General features: G+C 39.9%; 1 protein-coding gene across 2 annotated transcripts; it reads left to right on the forward strand.

Annotated features, from left to right (window-relative positions):
- LOC135467592 (catalase-like) lies at positions 1 to 17,019 on the forward strand. Of its 2 annotated transcripts, XM_064745764.1 has the most exons (12): positions 1 to 149; positions 1,848 to 2,019; positions 4,511 to 4,621; positions 6,292 to 6,422; positions 8,005 to 8,055; positions 9,204 to 9,383; positions 9,736 to 9,927; positions 10,389 to 10,541; positions 11,724 to 11,862; positions 12,640 to 12,791; positions 15,172 to 15,336; positions 16,801 to 17,019. In XM_064745764.1, the coding sequence occupies exons 1-12, from the start codon at positions 90 to 92 to the stop codon at positions 16,822 to 16,824; spliced, it is 1,530 nt and encodes a 509-aa protein (XP_064601834.1). In that variant the 5' UTR covers positions 1 to 89; the 3' UTR covers positions 16,825 to 17,019. The 2 variants fall into 2 exon arrangements, with proteins under 2 accessions (XP_064601834.1, XP_064602677.1); XM_064746607.1 differs by lacking the exon at positions 6,292 to 6,422 and having other exon boundaries at positions 9 to 149.
- Positions 17,020 to 17,453: the final 434 nt, after the last annotated feature.

A 17,453-nucleotide genomic window follows, 5' to 3' on the forward strand; every position in this document is an offset into this window, starting at 1 on the left:
GGTCTACCTGTAGTTCTAGTTCGCTCATCGTATGCAAGTACTGTGTCAATAACCTGCAAGTTAGTATCCTGTGTGAGCAAGTTTAAAAGATGTCTAAGTCAAGAGACCGTGCTGCTGACCAGTTAAATGACTTCAAGAAATCGCAACAGGTAACATGCAAGTAGTACAACAGGCGTTTAAATTAGTCCGAGAAACTTTGCAGCTGACTGTTCATTTGTTCCATCTAAATCACCAGCTGTCCTACATTTTAGCCTGCGACACTCACAGTAGGCCTACATGTACATGTACATTGTAGTGTCCGATAACGACTCTGTACATAATGTGCAGACCTTTGTGCGTATCGAATGATTACACTGTCCTAGGGTAGCTTCACGAGTGACGCTGATACCTGAGTTAACAATGTACAAATGTATAATGTAATAGCATGTCAGCTTCACCCACTCCTGGGATGAAATCAACGGCGTTGGAAGCTGAAAAACTTGCTTTCTGCCAGAAAGCTTCGGAAATACATTATAACAAGCATTAACGTAGTATATTCATAATGTCATTGACGAAATGAACCTTTCTGAGCATTTCTGCGTCATCGTTTTGTAGGTTCCGGTCACTATATACACTAAATCCATGTCTTGCACTGCCAGGGTCTCCATCTCGGGGGAACGAAAGCCTTGTTTCTATTTGACATAACCGCCTAATCACCTGTAATGCCATGTGCTCGCAGGTCTTCCCACACAGGGGAAGCCTAATTTAACAGATGGAACCCACAGAGGGATGAATTGAGATGCTCTCAAATGACTGACTTTGTAAATTTTTACTGCTGACAGCTCGAAGCAATTCGCTTCATCCAGTGTCAGGAGCGGCGGAACGTTAGAGAATTTATTATCCCAGCCGATCAGTAGAGGGTTCAGGGTCCACTTAGGCTCAGAAGTTCTTGGCATTTATATCGCTGGAAATGCCATTAAGGCGCTTTCTGGTGAAAAAAATTGTGATAAATCTTGGATAAACTGCACTTTTTCCTCATTTATTAAGCATTTTTATTCAAACTGTTCAGCTGAAGCCATTTGCACAATAGAAAAAAACATTATTTTAGCGGGGGCTTAGCTCCCCTACTTTGTCTTGAAATAGGGTGATTGGAAACTGACTTTTGGTAGACTTCTAACTTAAAGTGTGTTTGGCTAGAATCATATGCATTAACGTAAATATCTGTCTCCAGGGCCCATTTGTTCAAAAGTGTATTAGAACTTAAGCCTGGCATTAATTTTAGTCCAGATTAAAGCCATTTATTTTGTTTTAGGATAAGACTGATATTAAGTCTGGCTTAACTTTAATATACTTCTGAACAACTGGCCCATTTCATTGGCCTAGACTACATTCAGTTAATTCATTGAAGGAAAGACAACTCAATGATTTCATCAACATTTTTTATTTAAAATAAAAAGAAAATATTGTACTTTGCTGAAAATTAGGTGTTCATGTGACCAGTAATGAAATATTTGATTTACGTGAACCATGAGATAGTTCAGGGTCATCAGCAAGAACACAATCATCAATGGCTTCTCCCATAACTAGGTCAAAACCTAGAATTTGATAGGTAGCATGGGACAGTTAATGACATATATATATTGTTGGTTAATTTCAGTTAAGGAATGTTAAGTTTACAGTGTATTTTATAAGAAAAAGAGTAATGAGGTGCAATTAAATCTTATAAACCGTAGTACTACTATATATACATGCATGTATATATCTTCCTCCCATAAATCTACATGTACATGCCTTTGTAAATGTGACATTATTCGGGTATGCGGATAAAGGTTTTGAGAATACTGTTTCAACAAAAATTTGTTTTTCAGAATGCTCCTTCAATGACAACAGGCACTGGGGCTCCAGTTGGAGATAAACTGGCCTCACTGACTGTAGGACCACGGGGGCCTCTGCTGCTGCAGGATTTTGTCTTTACAGATGAAATGGCTCACTTCAATCGGGAAAGGATTCCAGAGCGTGTGGTTCATGCTAAAGGATCAGGTATTTTTTTTTTCGTGTGTTTTGTCCACATGTGTAAGGCAGCTTTATTAGTTCAATGATCAAAGGGCAACCCTCAGTCTGTTAGCGATATAGCACAGCGTACTGACCCAGGAGCCCCTCACCAATGTCGTCGCTGTGAGTTCAAGTCTGTGGGAAGGTCTGTCAGCAACCTGCACATGGTTATGGGTTTACCCCCGGACTCTAGCCAGTTTTCTCCTACCATAATGCTGGCTACCTTCATATAAGTGAAATAATCTCGAGTACGGTGTAAAACACCAATCAAATAAAATATATGGGCCCCACACATACGGATATTATGCCGAATGTCACACAACCATCGGCATTAAATTTTGGATAGAATACTGTGTGGAACATAACCCGGAAAACGGAGTGGCAAGTGTTTTGGGAACAGAAATAGCAAAGGTATATTTTCATCACTAGTTTGATGTTCAGGTATCAATAGTTTTGTCTTTATTTTCTTTTTAAACTGAAAAACCCTTATACTGAAGAATGACAATGACTTGCCTTGTATAAGCTGTCAGAAAAGGCTGGCTTTATAGGCCCAGATACACCTTTTTCCAACTGGGCCAGCTGGCACGCTGATATCACCCGCTGTGAGAGCTTCCTGGGAGAGTTCTGTGATCTACCCGCTTACATTCAGTGTGTCTCAATTAGCGAGAGTAATTATTGAGAAGGTATGGTAGTTTGACCCTCTGTCTATCATGTCGACTGCGGAACCCTGGCCGGGTGATGTCGTGCCAGTAAGGTCTGCTGAGATTACCCAAATTACCTAAATATTTGATAATCAGGAAAAAATGAGCCACTTAGGCATGGACGAATTTTTAGGTCATTTACAGTATGTATTGGTTTATTTATTTATTTGATTGGTGGTTTACGCCGTACTCAAGAATATTTCACTTATATGACGGCGGCCAGCATTATGGTGGGTGGAAACCAGACACAGCCCTGGGGAAACCCACAACCATCCGCAGGTTGTTGACAGACCTTCCCACGTACAGCTGGAGAGGAAGCCAGCATGAGCTGGACTTGAGACTCCTGGGACATTACGCTGTGCTAGCGCGCTAACCAACTCAGCCATGGAGGCTCCCAGTATGTATTGAAAAGCCCTGCAAAGGAATCCATGCATTAGGCCTAGCCACTGTGTGCTTTCCAGAAGACATCGTATGACTTAATCTGTAATTACCCCCCATGTGTACACCTCTTAATTAGCACCCTGAAAATCATGTAAGTTTTACAACAAATATTTTGAAAGATAGACTACCAGAGTTGTATTATATCCTGGAAAAGCTTGTACAGCATAGCGACTGGTTGATGACCGATTTTCACTCACATACCGGCCACAGTGGATGACGCAAACTCGATCCCGCCTGGTTTGTCTAACACGAATTGGACAGCCATGGAATTAAGGTAGTATTTGTGGAGAATATGGCACCGTTTCGCAGTCCACAGACTGAAATTTTTAGAGCAATACCAGCTGTGATACGAGAGTCTATGCAGTCAAGCCAGCAGATTGTGAATTGAGTGATGAGATCAGTCTATCACTCAACACTGAGCTAATCTTTTATGTTTTAAAAAGGTGTCACTGGCAAAAAATGACAACTCTTCAATTATATTGAATGGAAACAGGGACTGGTTACAATATAGAAATACCAGTTTAAATTTGGTCTTAATTAGCCCATTACAGGCTTCAAGTCACGGCATGCTGAATTGTATTGGGCATTTGAGAGGTGTGAACTGAGCTGGATTGTTGCCCTGTAGCCTCGTGGCCATTGTTGGGCAAAGGCTAGCGGCTCCCTACAGTTTGTGTCACAGCCAAGAAGCTAAACAAATTCTGCGTGCGGGGATTGAAAACATGGATAGTCTTTGTTTGTTTTCATCTTCTTTTGGACATTTTCGTTTGGCTTTTTGGGGGAGATATAGGGCTCGTCTTTTGGTCTTTTCTTTTAGAAGCAACTGCGATCAAGTCCTCATAATCAAAGGGTGTTTTTGATGAGATTTTTTCAATATATTCTCAGTCCGCGGCTTTCTTAGGCCATGTATGTTACTTTAGAGTATCCTGCATTGTGTTATTGCAGTCCCATGCCACACTCGGGCACGGAATAATCTCAAAATTAGCTGCAAAAGTATAGCTCCCCTGTTGTCTGTCTTGTACACATAGAGAAGCTTGCAGATGCCTGCAGTGAATGTGCCCTGTGCCATCACAAGGTGGCTGGTGGCTTGATGTATGAATTTTTTATCTTGTCTGTTTGCTTTGTTTTGTATTTTTTTTGTAAATTTGTTTTTTTTTTGATCTTATTTAATATTTCATAGAATGAACTTTTTGGTCCTATACTTGCAGATTTTGTGATAAACATTAGTGCTTGTATTTAGAATGCTTTTTTGTTTCAAAAAATACCCAGAATTTGGAGTGTGTTACATTTACATCGTGGACATGTTAATGTTACCTCATGTAATTTATGTATTGTTTCAGGAGCTTTCGGCTACCTTGAGATCACTCATGATATCACAAAGTACTGCAAAGCCAAGCCATTTGAATATGTGGGCAAAAAGACTCCCCTTGCTGTTCGCTTTTCAACTGTTGGTAAGTTTATGTGACTTGGGTGGTCGCCAAAGTCTGAAATGCAGTTAAAAAGTGGAAACTGACAGAGTGTCAGTTGAAATTCATGGATGACTGCTGACTTTATTTTGAGGGAGTAATGTTTAACTGTAGCTGCTTTTGAAGGCATAATGAAGAGGGTATACCATCAGTTGTGCGACAAAAATTATAAGTGCTAATCATATCAACTTTTCTTTATTTTTCTTGTGTAGCCCAAATTGTAACCTCTCAGGAAATACCTGCCTCAGCAGTGTTCAGTATATGGTATTAACACAGGTATAAAAGGGTGTATAGATTTAGAATGGAGGTTGATTTATGTCTCTGTGTCAAACACAGAAACAAAATCTGTAGATGGATCCTTTAGCAGAATAGAATAGAACCATGTTGGTGCCTTTGAATTTACCAGTTCAGGCCCCGCTTCAGCAATAGTTCACAGTTCAGTGTGAACCAGTGCTGGAAAGGTTCACAGTTCAGTGTAAACCAGTGCTGAAAAGTTACAGTTCAGTGTGCATGTCGGCTTTGATTTCTTTGCGGTACATGTATGTGTAATCTACTGCTGTACAGTCTGCATTTTGGAAACAAGCACACTTTTTGAATGAGTGAAGGTCTTCTTATTTGGTGATATGAGTTCCAGAGGGATACAAATGTTATGACCTTAAATACACAAGAGACCATTTCAGATATGTGCTGTCTTCATGTGTGGTATGCGTGTTCATACTGAGGTGAAATGGGTTCTTACATGTACATTTGGGGCTAATTCAGTCGCATTTCTATATTTTCAGGGTAAGCCACTGGAAATAGTAAATTTCAATGGTGTAGACTTAAAGTCATGGAAAGTTTCACATGATATTATTCTGATAAGTATTGAGTCTACTGGCTGAGTATCAGCCGACACATCAGATCTGGCAAAGTTTGTAAGTTGCAGGAAAAGAGTCTGCATAAGGTGCATAGGTTACAACATTAGTATCCCCACATATGCGTAATCCCCAGTTGATTTACAGCTCAGCCTCATCAGATATGTGTAATCCCCAGTTGATGTACAGCTCAGCCTTGTCAGATATGCATAATCCCCAGTTGATCTACACTTTAGTCTCATCAGATACACTGTATATGTAATCCCTGGCTGATCTGCACCGTAGCTTCTGTCAGTTACACGAAATCCCTGGTTGATCTACACCATATTTCCTCTCAAATAAGCATAATCCCTGGTTGATCTACACCTTTGCTCCTGTCAGTTACACAAAATCCCTGGTTGATCAACCCCGTATGTCCTCTCAGCTAAGCATAATTTCTGGTTAATCTACACCTTTGCTCCTGTCAGTTACACAAATCCCTGGTTGATCTACACCGTATTTCCCCTCAGATAAGCATAATCCCTTATTGATCTACAGCCCAGCTGCAAAAGTTTAATGTGAAACTAGATCATGGTTGTACTGGAAGTTACAGAAAAGTTATGAGTCTATATACTATAACCTTGTCTCTCTCATCTAGGCTAATAATCTGCTGTGAAGGGAATAACAAGTACTTGGATCATTATTATTCATGAGGTCTTGTGCAGTCATGAAGTATAACGAGATTTAACCCAATCACAGTGCTGATTGCGTGATGTAATGCTAGAGACTAGGTTAGTGTATCTTGAGCTGGTATGTTTAAAGGTGGGGAGCGTGGCTCAGCTGACACAGCTCGGGACCCCAGGGGATTTGCTATCAAAATGTACACAGAGGACGGTAACTGGGACTTGGTGGGAAACAACACGCCTATCTTCTTTATTCGAGACCCTATGCTGGTAAGACCAAGATCACTTGTGATAATTGGTGCTTACGTTCTAAGACATACTTATTGCCTTGTCTTCAGCTACATGTATCCATGTAAGACATATATGTTTGTCCCTTGTCCAGGAGATATGCAGTGTAGTAATGATTCAAGTTTGTCTGGTCAGCTCCTTTAGCATCTTTTTCACCACTACATGTGCATTTACCAATAGACGGATGTGAGAAAACAAGAAGACAGTTGTGTACTGTAGGAGACAGTCCTGACTTATGCACAGTACATGTACCTTGATTTTTGTGTAAAAAAGCCTACTTTTTGTATGACGGCATCATTAATGGCGGTGGAAGTTTTCGGTTGGCCAGTAGAATGAATTCTATCTTAATAATGTGCTGTTAAAATCACTCAAACCCCAGTTCCTCTTTCTGCACATTTGTTTTTCATTCATTTATTTGATTGGTGCTTTTCGAAACCCACAACCATCCGCAGGTTGCTTTGCAAACCTTCCCGCATTTGGCCTCAGAGGAAACCTGCGTGAAGTGGACTTGAACTCACAGTGACCGCATTGGTGAGAGGCTCCTGGGTCATTGCACCGTGCTGGCACAATAAACACCTCAGCCACAAAGGCCCCACCTACACATTTGCAGATGAAGGGAATTAGAACAAATGGCATGGACATGTACATATCTTTAACATTGGTGGGTGGGAGGGACTCTGATCTGACTTAAGTAAAGCTACATCATAAGGAACAAGGGAGGGATAAACTTGTTTCTGAGAAGGTCTGTGGTGAACATCTACATGTATATAAACATCTAACTAAACAGGAAGGAATGTCTGTATGTACGCCTGTCTTTCGATTTTTCTCCAGCACAGTGTATTCAGTTATCTTCATACCTGCTTGGTTTTTTACTGCATGAGGACCCAAGGAAGTGCAGTGTCAAATAAATTAGACAATGGCCACATCACAAATTGTTTTACTACACACTGCCTTGTATATGATGGGTATGTACACAAAACATACACTCCTGAGATCTCCAAAAGAGCTTGAGTGACTGTAAAACAGATTCAGACGTATTTCAGATATATAAAGGAAAGAAACTTAGGCAATGATGACATAATAAGTCTGACTTTCCTCAGCTCTAGAAAACTATATGAATAAGAGATATGCCATTAACATTAACTATATTGATTTATTTATTTCTTTATTTATTTATTTATTTATTTATTTATTTGATTGGTGTTTTACGCCATACTCAAGAATATTTCACTTATACGACGGCGGCCAGCATTATGGTGGGAGGAAACCGGGCAAAGCCGGGGGGAAACCCACAACCATCCGCAGGTTGCTGCAGACTTTCCCACATACGGCCGGAGAGGAAGCCAGCATGAGCTGGGCTTAAACTCACAGCGACCGCATTAACTATATTGAAATTAGATAGATAAGAATTTAACCAACTTTGAAAATGTCCCAAGTACAGGTACATAAAACATACATTTTACAGCATATGCATTTGCAAGTACTTGGTCTTGCTTTTTTTTGTGTGATCTTCAATTTAACAAAGCCTCGAAACATGTCACATGTTTCACCTCATTTGTTTCAGTTTCCCAGCTTTATCCATACTCAGAAGAGAAATCCAGTAACTAACCTGAAGGTATGTGCTTAACAGTGGGGGACACCAATTTTATACACACAACTAGTTTCTTTGCAGAAATTGACTTCATTTAGAGTTACCATTCCGAAGTACATTTAGTGTAACATCACTAAAAGACGACTCATTGCAATGAACAGTCAGGTATAAGGATATCCAGATCATCCACATACTGAGGTGTATTAGAATCATTATTAAATAAAATGTCAGGGGTGGTATCTTAAAACTTAAAAGCTCTGGGTTTGCTCATATGTGGAACACTATAACATGATTTGGTTCCCGACTCTGAGGATGCTGGTTCAAAACCCACAGTGGTCTCAGCCAATTTTCAGTACTAGAATCTGTGCTATATTCTGAAAGTGTAACCCCTATTAACGATGACACTGTTACTTAATCCACTTTCTAAATTGTCATCTAAACCTGACTATAGCATGAGGGGGATATTCCATCGTTGATTTGGTGTGTACACATTAAATACCATAAATTACTGAATTCCTGACATAGTGTATTGTGTATTAAAATCAATGTTAAACAAAGTGCTAAGGGTGGTTTCTGTAAAAGTACTGCATGTATTGAGCTCAGGCTTAGCACACATGTAGGGCACAATAACACAAAGGGGATATTCCATCATTGATATGGTATGTTCATATTAAATGCCTTAAATTACCAAATTCCTGATTTAGTATGTTGTGTATTAGAATCAAAATTGAACATAAATAGACAGCATGTATTGAGCTCAAGGTTAGCACATATGTAGAGCCCAATAACACGAAGGGGATATTCCATCGTTGATATGGGATGTTCGTACTAAATGCCTTAAATTACCAAATTCCTGAATTAGTATATTGTGTTCAGTTGCGGCGACCATTGAAGTGTCATCCTGAAAACACCAGACGTGACACCCCAATCAGACGGATTATACTGACACCGGGCCAACCAGTCCTGTTTCCTTGCCCCAACCTTTCAGTGCTGAGTGCCAAACAAGGCAGGGACAAGTACCATTTAGGTATGACTCAACCTGGGTTTGATCCTTGGTCTCTCGTCTTGGAGACCCTGTAACAATTTGGCCACCGAAAAGGTTTCTAGGAACCAGTGTAACACTTTATAAGTCCCCTGTGTCTCTTACCAACATATGCTATTTGTCTGGCTAGGATCCTGATATGTTCTGGGACTTCATCACGTTACGACCAGAAACCAGCCACCAGGTGTCCTTCCTCTTCTCGGATCGCGGAACGCCTGACGGCTTCAGACATATGAACGGCTATGGCAGTCACACATTTAAACTGGTCAACCAAGATGGACAGCCTGTCTACTGTAAATTCCACTTCAAGGTGCTTAGACGGTGATTGTATACTTTAAAGATGAATTTGGAGGCTATATCTCAAGCAGCTGTAAGCCAACTCATTATCATGCATGCATACTGGTATGATTTATTTATATATTTGTTTGTTTGGTGTCTTATGCTGTCAGCATTACCATGGGAAGAAACCAAGGAGAGCCCAGGAAAAAACCCACAACCATCCCCAGGTTACTGACGGACCTTCCCCGTCAAAATAGTGTGAGATTTAGAAGTTGTTGTTTATTGACATCAGTTAAAACATGAACGCTATTGCATATATATCACAAGCCAAACAAATATATGTAACGGCAAAATGAAGACAGTAAACCCGACTGCTTTTACAGACTGATCAAGGCATTAAGTGTTTGATGGGACCTGAGGCAGCGGCTATGGAGGGGAATGAACCAGACTATGCCACGCGAGACCTGTATAACGCCATCAGCACGGGTAACTTCCCCTCCTGGAGCCTGTACATACAGGTCATGACGTATGAGGAGGCCGAGAGGTTCCGCTGGAACCCATTTGACCTGACCAAGGTATTACAAGAGTCTGTACAATTCATTAACATGGAATGAGATATCACGGATTGAATCGGCATGCCTGAATAGACTGTTGAAATAATCAAAAGTATTCCAAAATCCTGCAGTTTCATTGATAACTTTCGTATCAAAAAGGCAGTTTCAGTGGTCATGACAACAAAGGAATCCTTAGAGTGCATGTAATGTGCCTCCTTGTTGGAGGACAGTTTTCCACCGCTTTAAATGTGGTAGTTTTCTTTGTACTGTAATGTTCTCATGTCGCTGGCAAATCCCAAAGAAGAAAGTGCTATGTATGTTGTCTGTCGTTGTTGTCTCTTTATTACTCCTGATGGTGACATAACAAGATGTTGTAATGTTTAGTGAATAATAGTATAATTGTTTGAAATGACACTACTTGTGTTTTTGTACCAAAGGATATCTGCTAGATTGAATGTTTAAGCCATATCCCTGTTGAACAGGTGTGGCCCCAGGGTGAGTATCCACTGATACCTGTTGGAAGGATGGTGCTTAACCGGAATCCAAAGAATTACTTTTCTGAGGTGGAACAGATCGCCTTCTCCCCTGCCCACATGATTCCAGGCATCGAGCCCAGCCCTGACAAGATGCTACAGGTAAACCTAACGCTGGGTCTCGTTCTGTGTCGTGTCATTGGCTGTCAGCAGTGCTCATCAGAATTTACTGATGTAACTCCCTGAAAGCTGTTACATGTATAAGTGCCACATTCCCTCCTTGGACGAGGTGATTAGCATACCAGTGCGGCGCAATGACCCAGAAGGCTCTTGCCTAGGCGGTCACTGCGAGTTCGTACAGCTAATGCTGGCTTCCTCCTCGGGCCATACGTGGGAAGATCTGTCTGCAAAGTGCGCATGTCATGGTCATGTGTTTCCCCTGGGCACTGCCCGATTTCCTCCAGCCACGTGTGCTGGCCACCAGTGTATAAGTGAAATATTGGTGTTTAACTCCAATCAAATAAATTAAATAGATATAAGTGCCACTTATAGCATGGTAGGCAAATTCATTTCCTAACCAAAGCATGGTTATGCGGTAGAGGTGTACTTACATTCTTGTGTGCCTCCGTGGCTCAGTTGGTTAGCGCACTAGCGCATTGTAATGACCCAGGAGTCGCTCACCAATGCGCTCGCTGTGAGTTCAAGTCCAGCTCATGCTGGTTTGCTCTCCGGCCGTACGTGGGAAGATCTGTCAGCAACCTGCGGATGGTCGTCGGTTTCCCCAAGGCTCTGCCTGGTTTCCATCCATCATAATGCTGGCCGCCGTCGTACAAGTATTCTTGAGTACGGCATAAAACACCAATCAAATAAATAAATAAATAAAAATTGCAGCATCCATCTTGGTGTATGGCTGTAATGTTCAGAACTTGTTGACTGTGTTATTTACGATCTTATGTGTATATTGTCCTAAATGAAGTTTGCTGGAGACTACATGCATTCCATCAATATACCATACGTCACACGTTCAAGAGTTGAACGTGATTGATGGTTTTCTCTGCGTACTCTAGGTTTCTCCACTGATAAAACTGGCCCACATCATGGAGTGAAAAATTCATGGGTTGAGGCATTAAATGAAAATCAGATAAAATGATTGATCAAGGCATAACTTGAACTATTTATAGTTGTTTTCTAATAAATTGTATATTATCTTGTGGAGAGAGTGTAATCAGCTGTTTGGGAATAGATTATAGATCTCTGACCATTTAAATAGGAAACATGTTGAGTGAAGACACTTCCTGTGCCTGTTTTTTTTGTTATTGGCCATCTGTTTGTGGCGTGTTAAAGGGCCGGCTGTTCTCGTACTCTGACACTCACAGACACAGGCTCGGCAGCAATTATTTACAGATTCCTGTGAACTGCCCCTTTAATACCAAAGTGAGAAACTACCAGAGGGATGGGCCTCAGTGTGTGGATGATAACCAGAGTAAGTTCGATCATTAGTTAAAGTTCTGCTCTATTCAAAATTATTTTATATTGGAATTTAGTGGTTTCATCGGCAAAAGTCAAATAAAATTGTTAATTCCCCCAGGCTTAGTCAGGTTTCCTGCCACAAAAATGCTGGTCCCTGTCAGTAAAAGATTCTTGATTGCAATGTAGGACATCAGTGAGATAAATAAAAATAATGATGTTAAAAGAAAAAAAAATACCCTAAAACAGTGTTTTTCTTCTTTATGAGCTAGTAATTGTTTACTAAATAGATTATAAATACAAACACATATGTGCTGCCAGATGGTTGAACAGTTGGACCCTGAGCTCTTTGGTGCCAGGAGGTAATATTTTGTACTTCATAAATACAATTCCATATTGACTTTGCTCTCCTTGTCTGCTGCCATCTGTCAGCTACAAGAGGGCGTGTGTGCTTTTTGCTTGTCCAAAATCAGTGGTGTAATCGCATGTATACATGAATTCTAGATTTTCATAAACATGTAGATCAAATAATAGACTAACAGTATGGTTGCCTATAGTCATGTACAGCTTTGGCTTGATTTTGCAATCTTTGGAAGCTTGTAGTTTCATAATAATAAATGACAAAATATTGAAACATGTATGGATCATAGGCAGAGTTTTAATGACACAGTCCCCAGCTGAAAGCTCCTATCCAGTTTCATAGTCTCATACCAGTGAGATCTTTTGTCCCAGTCATCAGTAAGTGTTTTGAATCCAGCATGTCATCATGGTTGTGACATTTTTTATCTTGCAGCTGGCGCCCCTAACTATTATCCGAACAGTTTCAGCGGTCCCCTGGACGAGACCAGACACTGCGAGAGCCAGTTTACAATTACTGGAAATGTGTGTCGATATAACACCAAGGATGAGGACAACTTCAGCCAAGTGGGAATCTTCTGGAGGAAGGTAAGTAAGTGACATTCTCACAGGATAGAGTATAGTTAAGGTTATTAAAAGTTCTGTACCAGTGACATAATAAATATTTACATAATAAATTGCAATTAACATCAGTGCATTTTTTTTTTGTCTTAGTCCTGCTTAAGCCATGGTGCTAAGGGGTATGTAATTTGCTGCTATTTAGGCATTCACATGAACAACTGGTCGAAAAGCTTAACTGAGTTAAATTGTTAAGAAACTGTACTTCACTGGTTACGTGTCACCTTTTGCCAATTGTCACCCTCTATGCTGTAAATTTTTGATATTAATAGTCTCACAGTGTAGAGGAAGGGTTATTGATAGTCTCACAGTGTGGTGTAAGATTATTGATAGTTTCACAGGGTGGAGTAAGGCTGTTGATAGTCTGACAGTGTGCAGTAAGGTTATTGATAGTGTTGCATTGAGGAGTAAGTTTATTGATAGTCTCACAGTGTGGAGTAAGGTTATAGATAGTTTCACAGAGTGGAGTAAGGTTATTGATAGTATCATGGTGCGGAGTAAGGTTATTGATAGCTTCACATGGTGGAGTAAGGTTATTGATAGCTTCACAATGTAGAGTAAGGTTATTGATAGTCTCACAGTGTGGAGTAAGGTTATTGTTAGTTTCACAGTGTGGAGTAAGGTTATTGATAGTCACACAGTGTGGAGTAAGGTTATTGATAGTCTCATAGTGTGGAGTAAATTTAGAGATAGTTTTACATTGAGGAGTAATGTTATTGATAGTTTTACAGTGTGGGATAGGTTTATTGATAGTCTCCGCCTGCGGTGTAAGATTATTAACAGTCTCACAGTGCACAGTGTGGAGTAAGGTTATTGATAGTCTGACAGTGAGGGGTAATTTTGTTTATAGTCTCACAGTGTGGAATGTGGTTATTGATAGTTTCACTGAGTGGAGTAAGAATATTGATAGTTTCATAGTGTGGAGTAAGGTTATTGATAGTTTCAAAGTGTGAAGTAAGGTTATAGATAGTTTCACATAGTGGAGTAAGGTTATTGATAGTGTCATGGTGCGGAGTAAGGTTATTGATAGCTTCACATGGTGGAGTAAGGTTATTGATAGCTTCACAATGTAGAGTAAGGTTATTGATAGTCTCACAGTGTGGAGTAAGGTTATTGATAGTTTCACAGAGTGGAGTAAGGTTATTGATAGTATCATCCTGCTAAGTAAGGTTATTGTTAGTTTCACAGTGTGGAGTAAGGTTATTGATAGCCACACAGTGTGGAGTAAGGTTATTGATAGTCTCACAGTGTGGAGTAAATTTAGAGATAGTTTTACATTGAGAAGTAATGTTATTGATAGTTTTACAGTGTGGGATAGGTTTATTGATAGTCTCCGCCTGCGGTGTAAGATTATTAACAGTCTCACAGTGCACAGTGTGGAGTAAGGTTATTGATAGTCTGACAGTGAGGGGTAATTTTGTTTATAGTCTCACAGTGTGGAATGTGGTTATTGATAGTTTCACTGAGTGGAGTAAGAATATTGATAGTTTCATAGTGTGGAGTAAGGTTATTGATAGTTTCAAAGTGTGAAGTAAGGTTATAGATAGTTTCACATAGTGGAGTAAGGTTATTGATAGTGTCATGGTGCGGAGTAAGGTTATTGATAGCTTCACATGGTGGAGTAAGGTTATTGATAGTTTCACAGTGTGGAGTAAGGTGATTGATAGTTTCACAATGTGGAGTAAGATGATTGATAGTTTCACAGTGTGGAGTAAGGTTATTGATAGTTTCACAGTGTGGAGTAAGGTTATTGAGAGTCTCACAGTGTGGGGTAAGGTTATTGGTAGTTTCACAGAGTGGAGTAAGGTTATTGATAGTTTCACAGTGTGGAGTAAGGTCATTGGTAGTTTCACAGAGTGGAGTAAGGTTATTGATAGTTTCACAGTGTGGAGGAATCATGCAGCAGGATTAGGGCTGTGTGTCTTGAATGTACTAACAAAGCTGTGTGGGATGACATTTTTACTGATGTAGAAGCTGAAAACTTTGAGTGACCTCAAACTATGTACTGCACGATGTTCTTGTTTAGCTTGCCTTTGTAGGTGTACTAGTTAGCATATGTTACTATGGAAACCTGGACTACATGTGCCTGGCACCGTTATTCAGATCAGTTCAGAAAACTAAATGGTCGCGAGGCATTGCTCTTGAAATGCCCATTTGTACAAATGATTGTGCTGGCACATGGGCACATGCTTTACAAAGCTATTGCAATGCTTTGTTAAGCGCATTTGCATATAAATGTACACAGCTCACTGACATTTGTAAATGTCCACTGGCAAAAAGAAAAAGATTTGTATAACCTCAAGTGCATTGTTAGTTAAGCCATTAAATAGCTACGTGCTGTTATGTAAAGGTGTTGAAGCCAGCTGAGAGGAGGAGACTGGTGGAGAACATGGCAGGCCACTTGAGGAATGCTCAACCCTTTCTACAGAAGAGAGCTGTCAACAACTTCAGCCAGGCTGACCAGGAATATGGACGCATGCTACAAGAAGAGTTGGACAAGTACAACCAATCAACGGTGTGTACCTGGCTTAAATAGACCGTCAGGGCCTCTGTTCTCAGCGTGACAAAGTGACGCAATGTCTCAGGAGCCTCTCACTTGTATATTTCACCTTGTCTGCCGTAGTCAGTTGAAGTGTCACTCTCACTGCAACTGATCAGGCAGCAATTAGGTCACATTCGGCCAATTAGGCTGCTCCTGTCACTAGCAGTCTGGTCTTTCTATATTGATAAATGAATCTTCAAATGTGAACTGCGGCGCTAACCAGTACACTGAGAAACTGAGACCAGATGGCAGTACTGGCTCATGCGAGACTCAAACTCATATATTAGGATGTCCAACTTCCAACACCTCAATTTGAGTCCCACATTTGCCAGTATTTAAGCTATTGTTGATTTTCTACTGTTGCCCAGAAGATTTCAGTAGTCTTTGAAATAGGGATTTGTTACGTTTGCACATGGCTGGAAAGTTGGTAAGTTCATATTTTTAAGCAAGTCAAAGAACAGAGAGGCCACAGCGCTGTAATTTGCTGAATCCGTGTCTGAAAGCAAAATGGGTGGCAGCGCCTTATTTTCCTGGAACTTTTATCATTAACATTACCTGGAGCCTTCATGTACAAAGATGTCATGAATTTAATCATGTTTAAAAGGCCTGCATCTTCTGACTGCGTCATCTGTGGGTTATTGCTGAAGTAGCAATCCACAAAAGGTATTGGTGATTTATAATACACATCTTACTAAATCCAGCTTATGCTGTAGGTCAGATTTATTCAGTAATACGTCAACCAATTAATTTGGAAGGGTTGATAACTTGTCTAATAACAATTTAGGGTCACAGAGCTTTGGCTAATTTGCTTGGATAGACTTTTAAAGTGCCATCCTACACCCGGCTCCCCATTTTGAATCCTTTTTTTAACCATGTTGCCATTATGTCTCTTTACTTTTTTAACCTCATGTGTTTAAAGCACGGTGCCCCGACTTTGAATGTCTTCTCAAGAATACGTCCATGGTAATGAAAGGCTGTCAAGCCTCCTGTGCCTTACCAGACCTTGGACCCCAGTCCAATGTGCTGGGGTAACCTTTTAAAACTTTCACCACTCTATACCCTTCAGACCCCTTCTCTTGATGCAACAAAATGGCTGAGATTTCATCAACGGCTATCAAGAGTTGTGGAGGTTTCAGGGTCTGGGGGACCCCTGGACCCTCGCCTAATGGTTAACCTTCGACCATTAAAATGAAATGCTGGATTCCATTTTTTTTTTCTGTAAAGAATTTGAATCACACTCATGCCTTTTTAGCCATTTATTGTTTTTAACGAGGGGCGGGTAAAGGTTCTGTATAGACGTGAGATAGATAGAGACTACCAATTTGTACCACGACATTGATTTACAGACAAAGTGAAAAAGTATTAAAACATTCACATTGATCTTAGCATCACTGTTTCCAGGAACTTAAATTGTTTTGGTGTTGTTTTTTGTTTCAGTCTGGCCTGGCATCTCAGCTGTGAGGAATTTGGCAGTGTCACTGAACACTTGCAAGCTTACTTGGCAGAACATGTGGTGTTTTGTGTTCCTTTACCTTGTTGAAGATTCTTTTATGGTTAGAGCAAGTGAAGGAAGTAAATGAATACAAAAATGTTGTCTAATATTCAGATGAATTTATGTTTATATTTTTAACTGATTAAAATGTCAGCATATCTTAACTGGTTTATTCGGTTAGCTTTTGGTTCTTGTTAAGTATGGATGAAAACTTTTAATCTGTGTAAAAGTTGACTTGTCTCAGTTATGCTTTATGTGTAATATTCATTCTAACCAATTTACAAAATACACCTAAATGATTCACACATGTAAATTCTCTCTATGTTGATAACTAATACATAAAGTATGCATACCTGTATATAAACAAATATGAAAGGGAAATAAATTGGGAAATAATTTTATTGTTCAAAAGTGTACAAAAAATGAAGTTTGATTAATAATACCAGTGTTATCTAAATACATAACATTTTTTAATGTTAATTTAAATTTTAAATTTTAAAAACAGACAGAAATTAAAACTGTACTATTTAGTTATTCATATTTAGACCCTGCTATTGTATAATCATTTTACTTCTTGGATGGGGATATTTGCTTGGTA

Source organism: Liolophura sinensis, chromosome 1 (genome assembly GCF_032854445.1).
Source record: "Liolophura sinensis isolate JHLJ2023 chromosome 1, CUHK_Ljap_v2, whole genome shotgun sequence".
Lineage (NCBI taxonomy): Eukaryota > Metazoa > Mollusca > Polyplacophora > Chitonida > Chitonidae > Liolophura > Liolophura sinensis.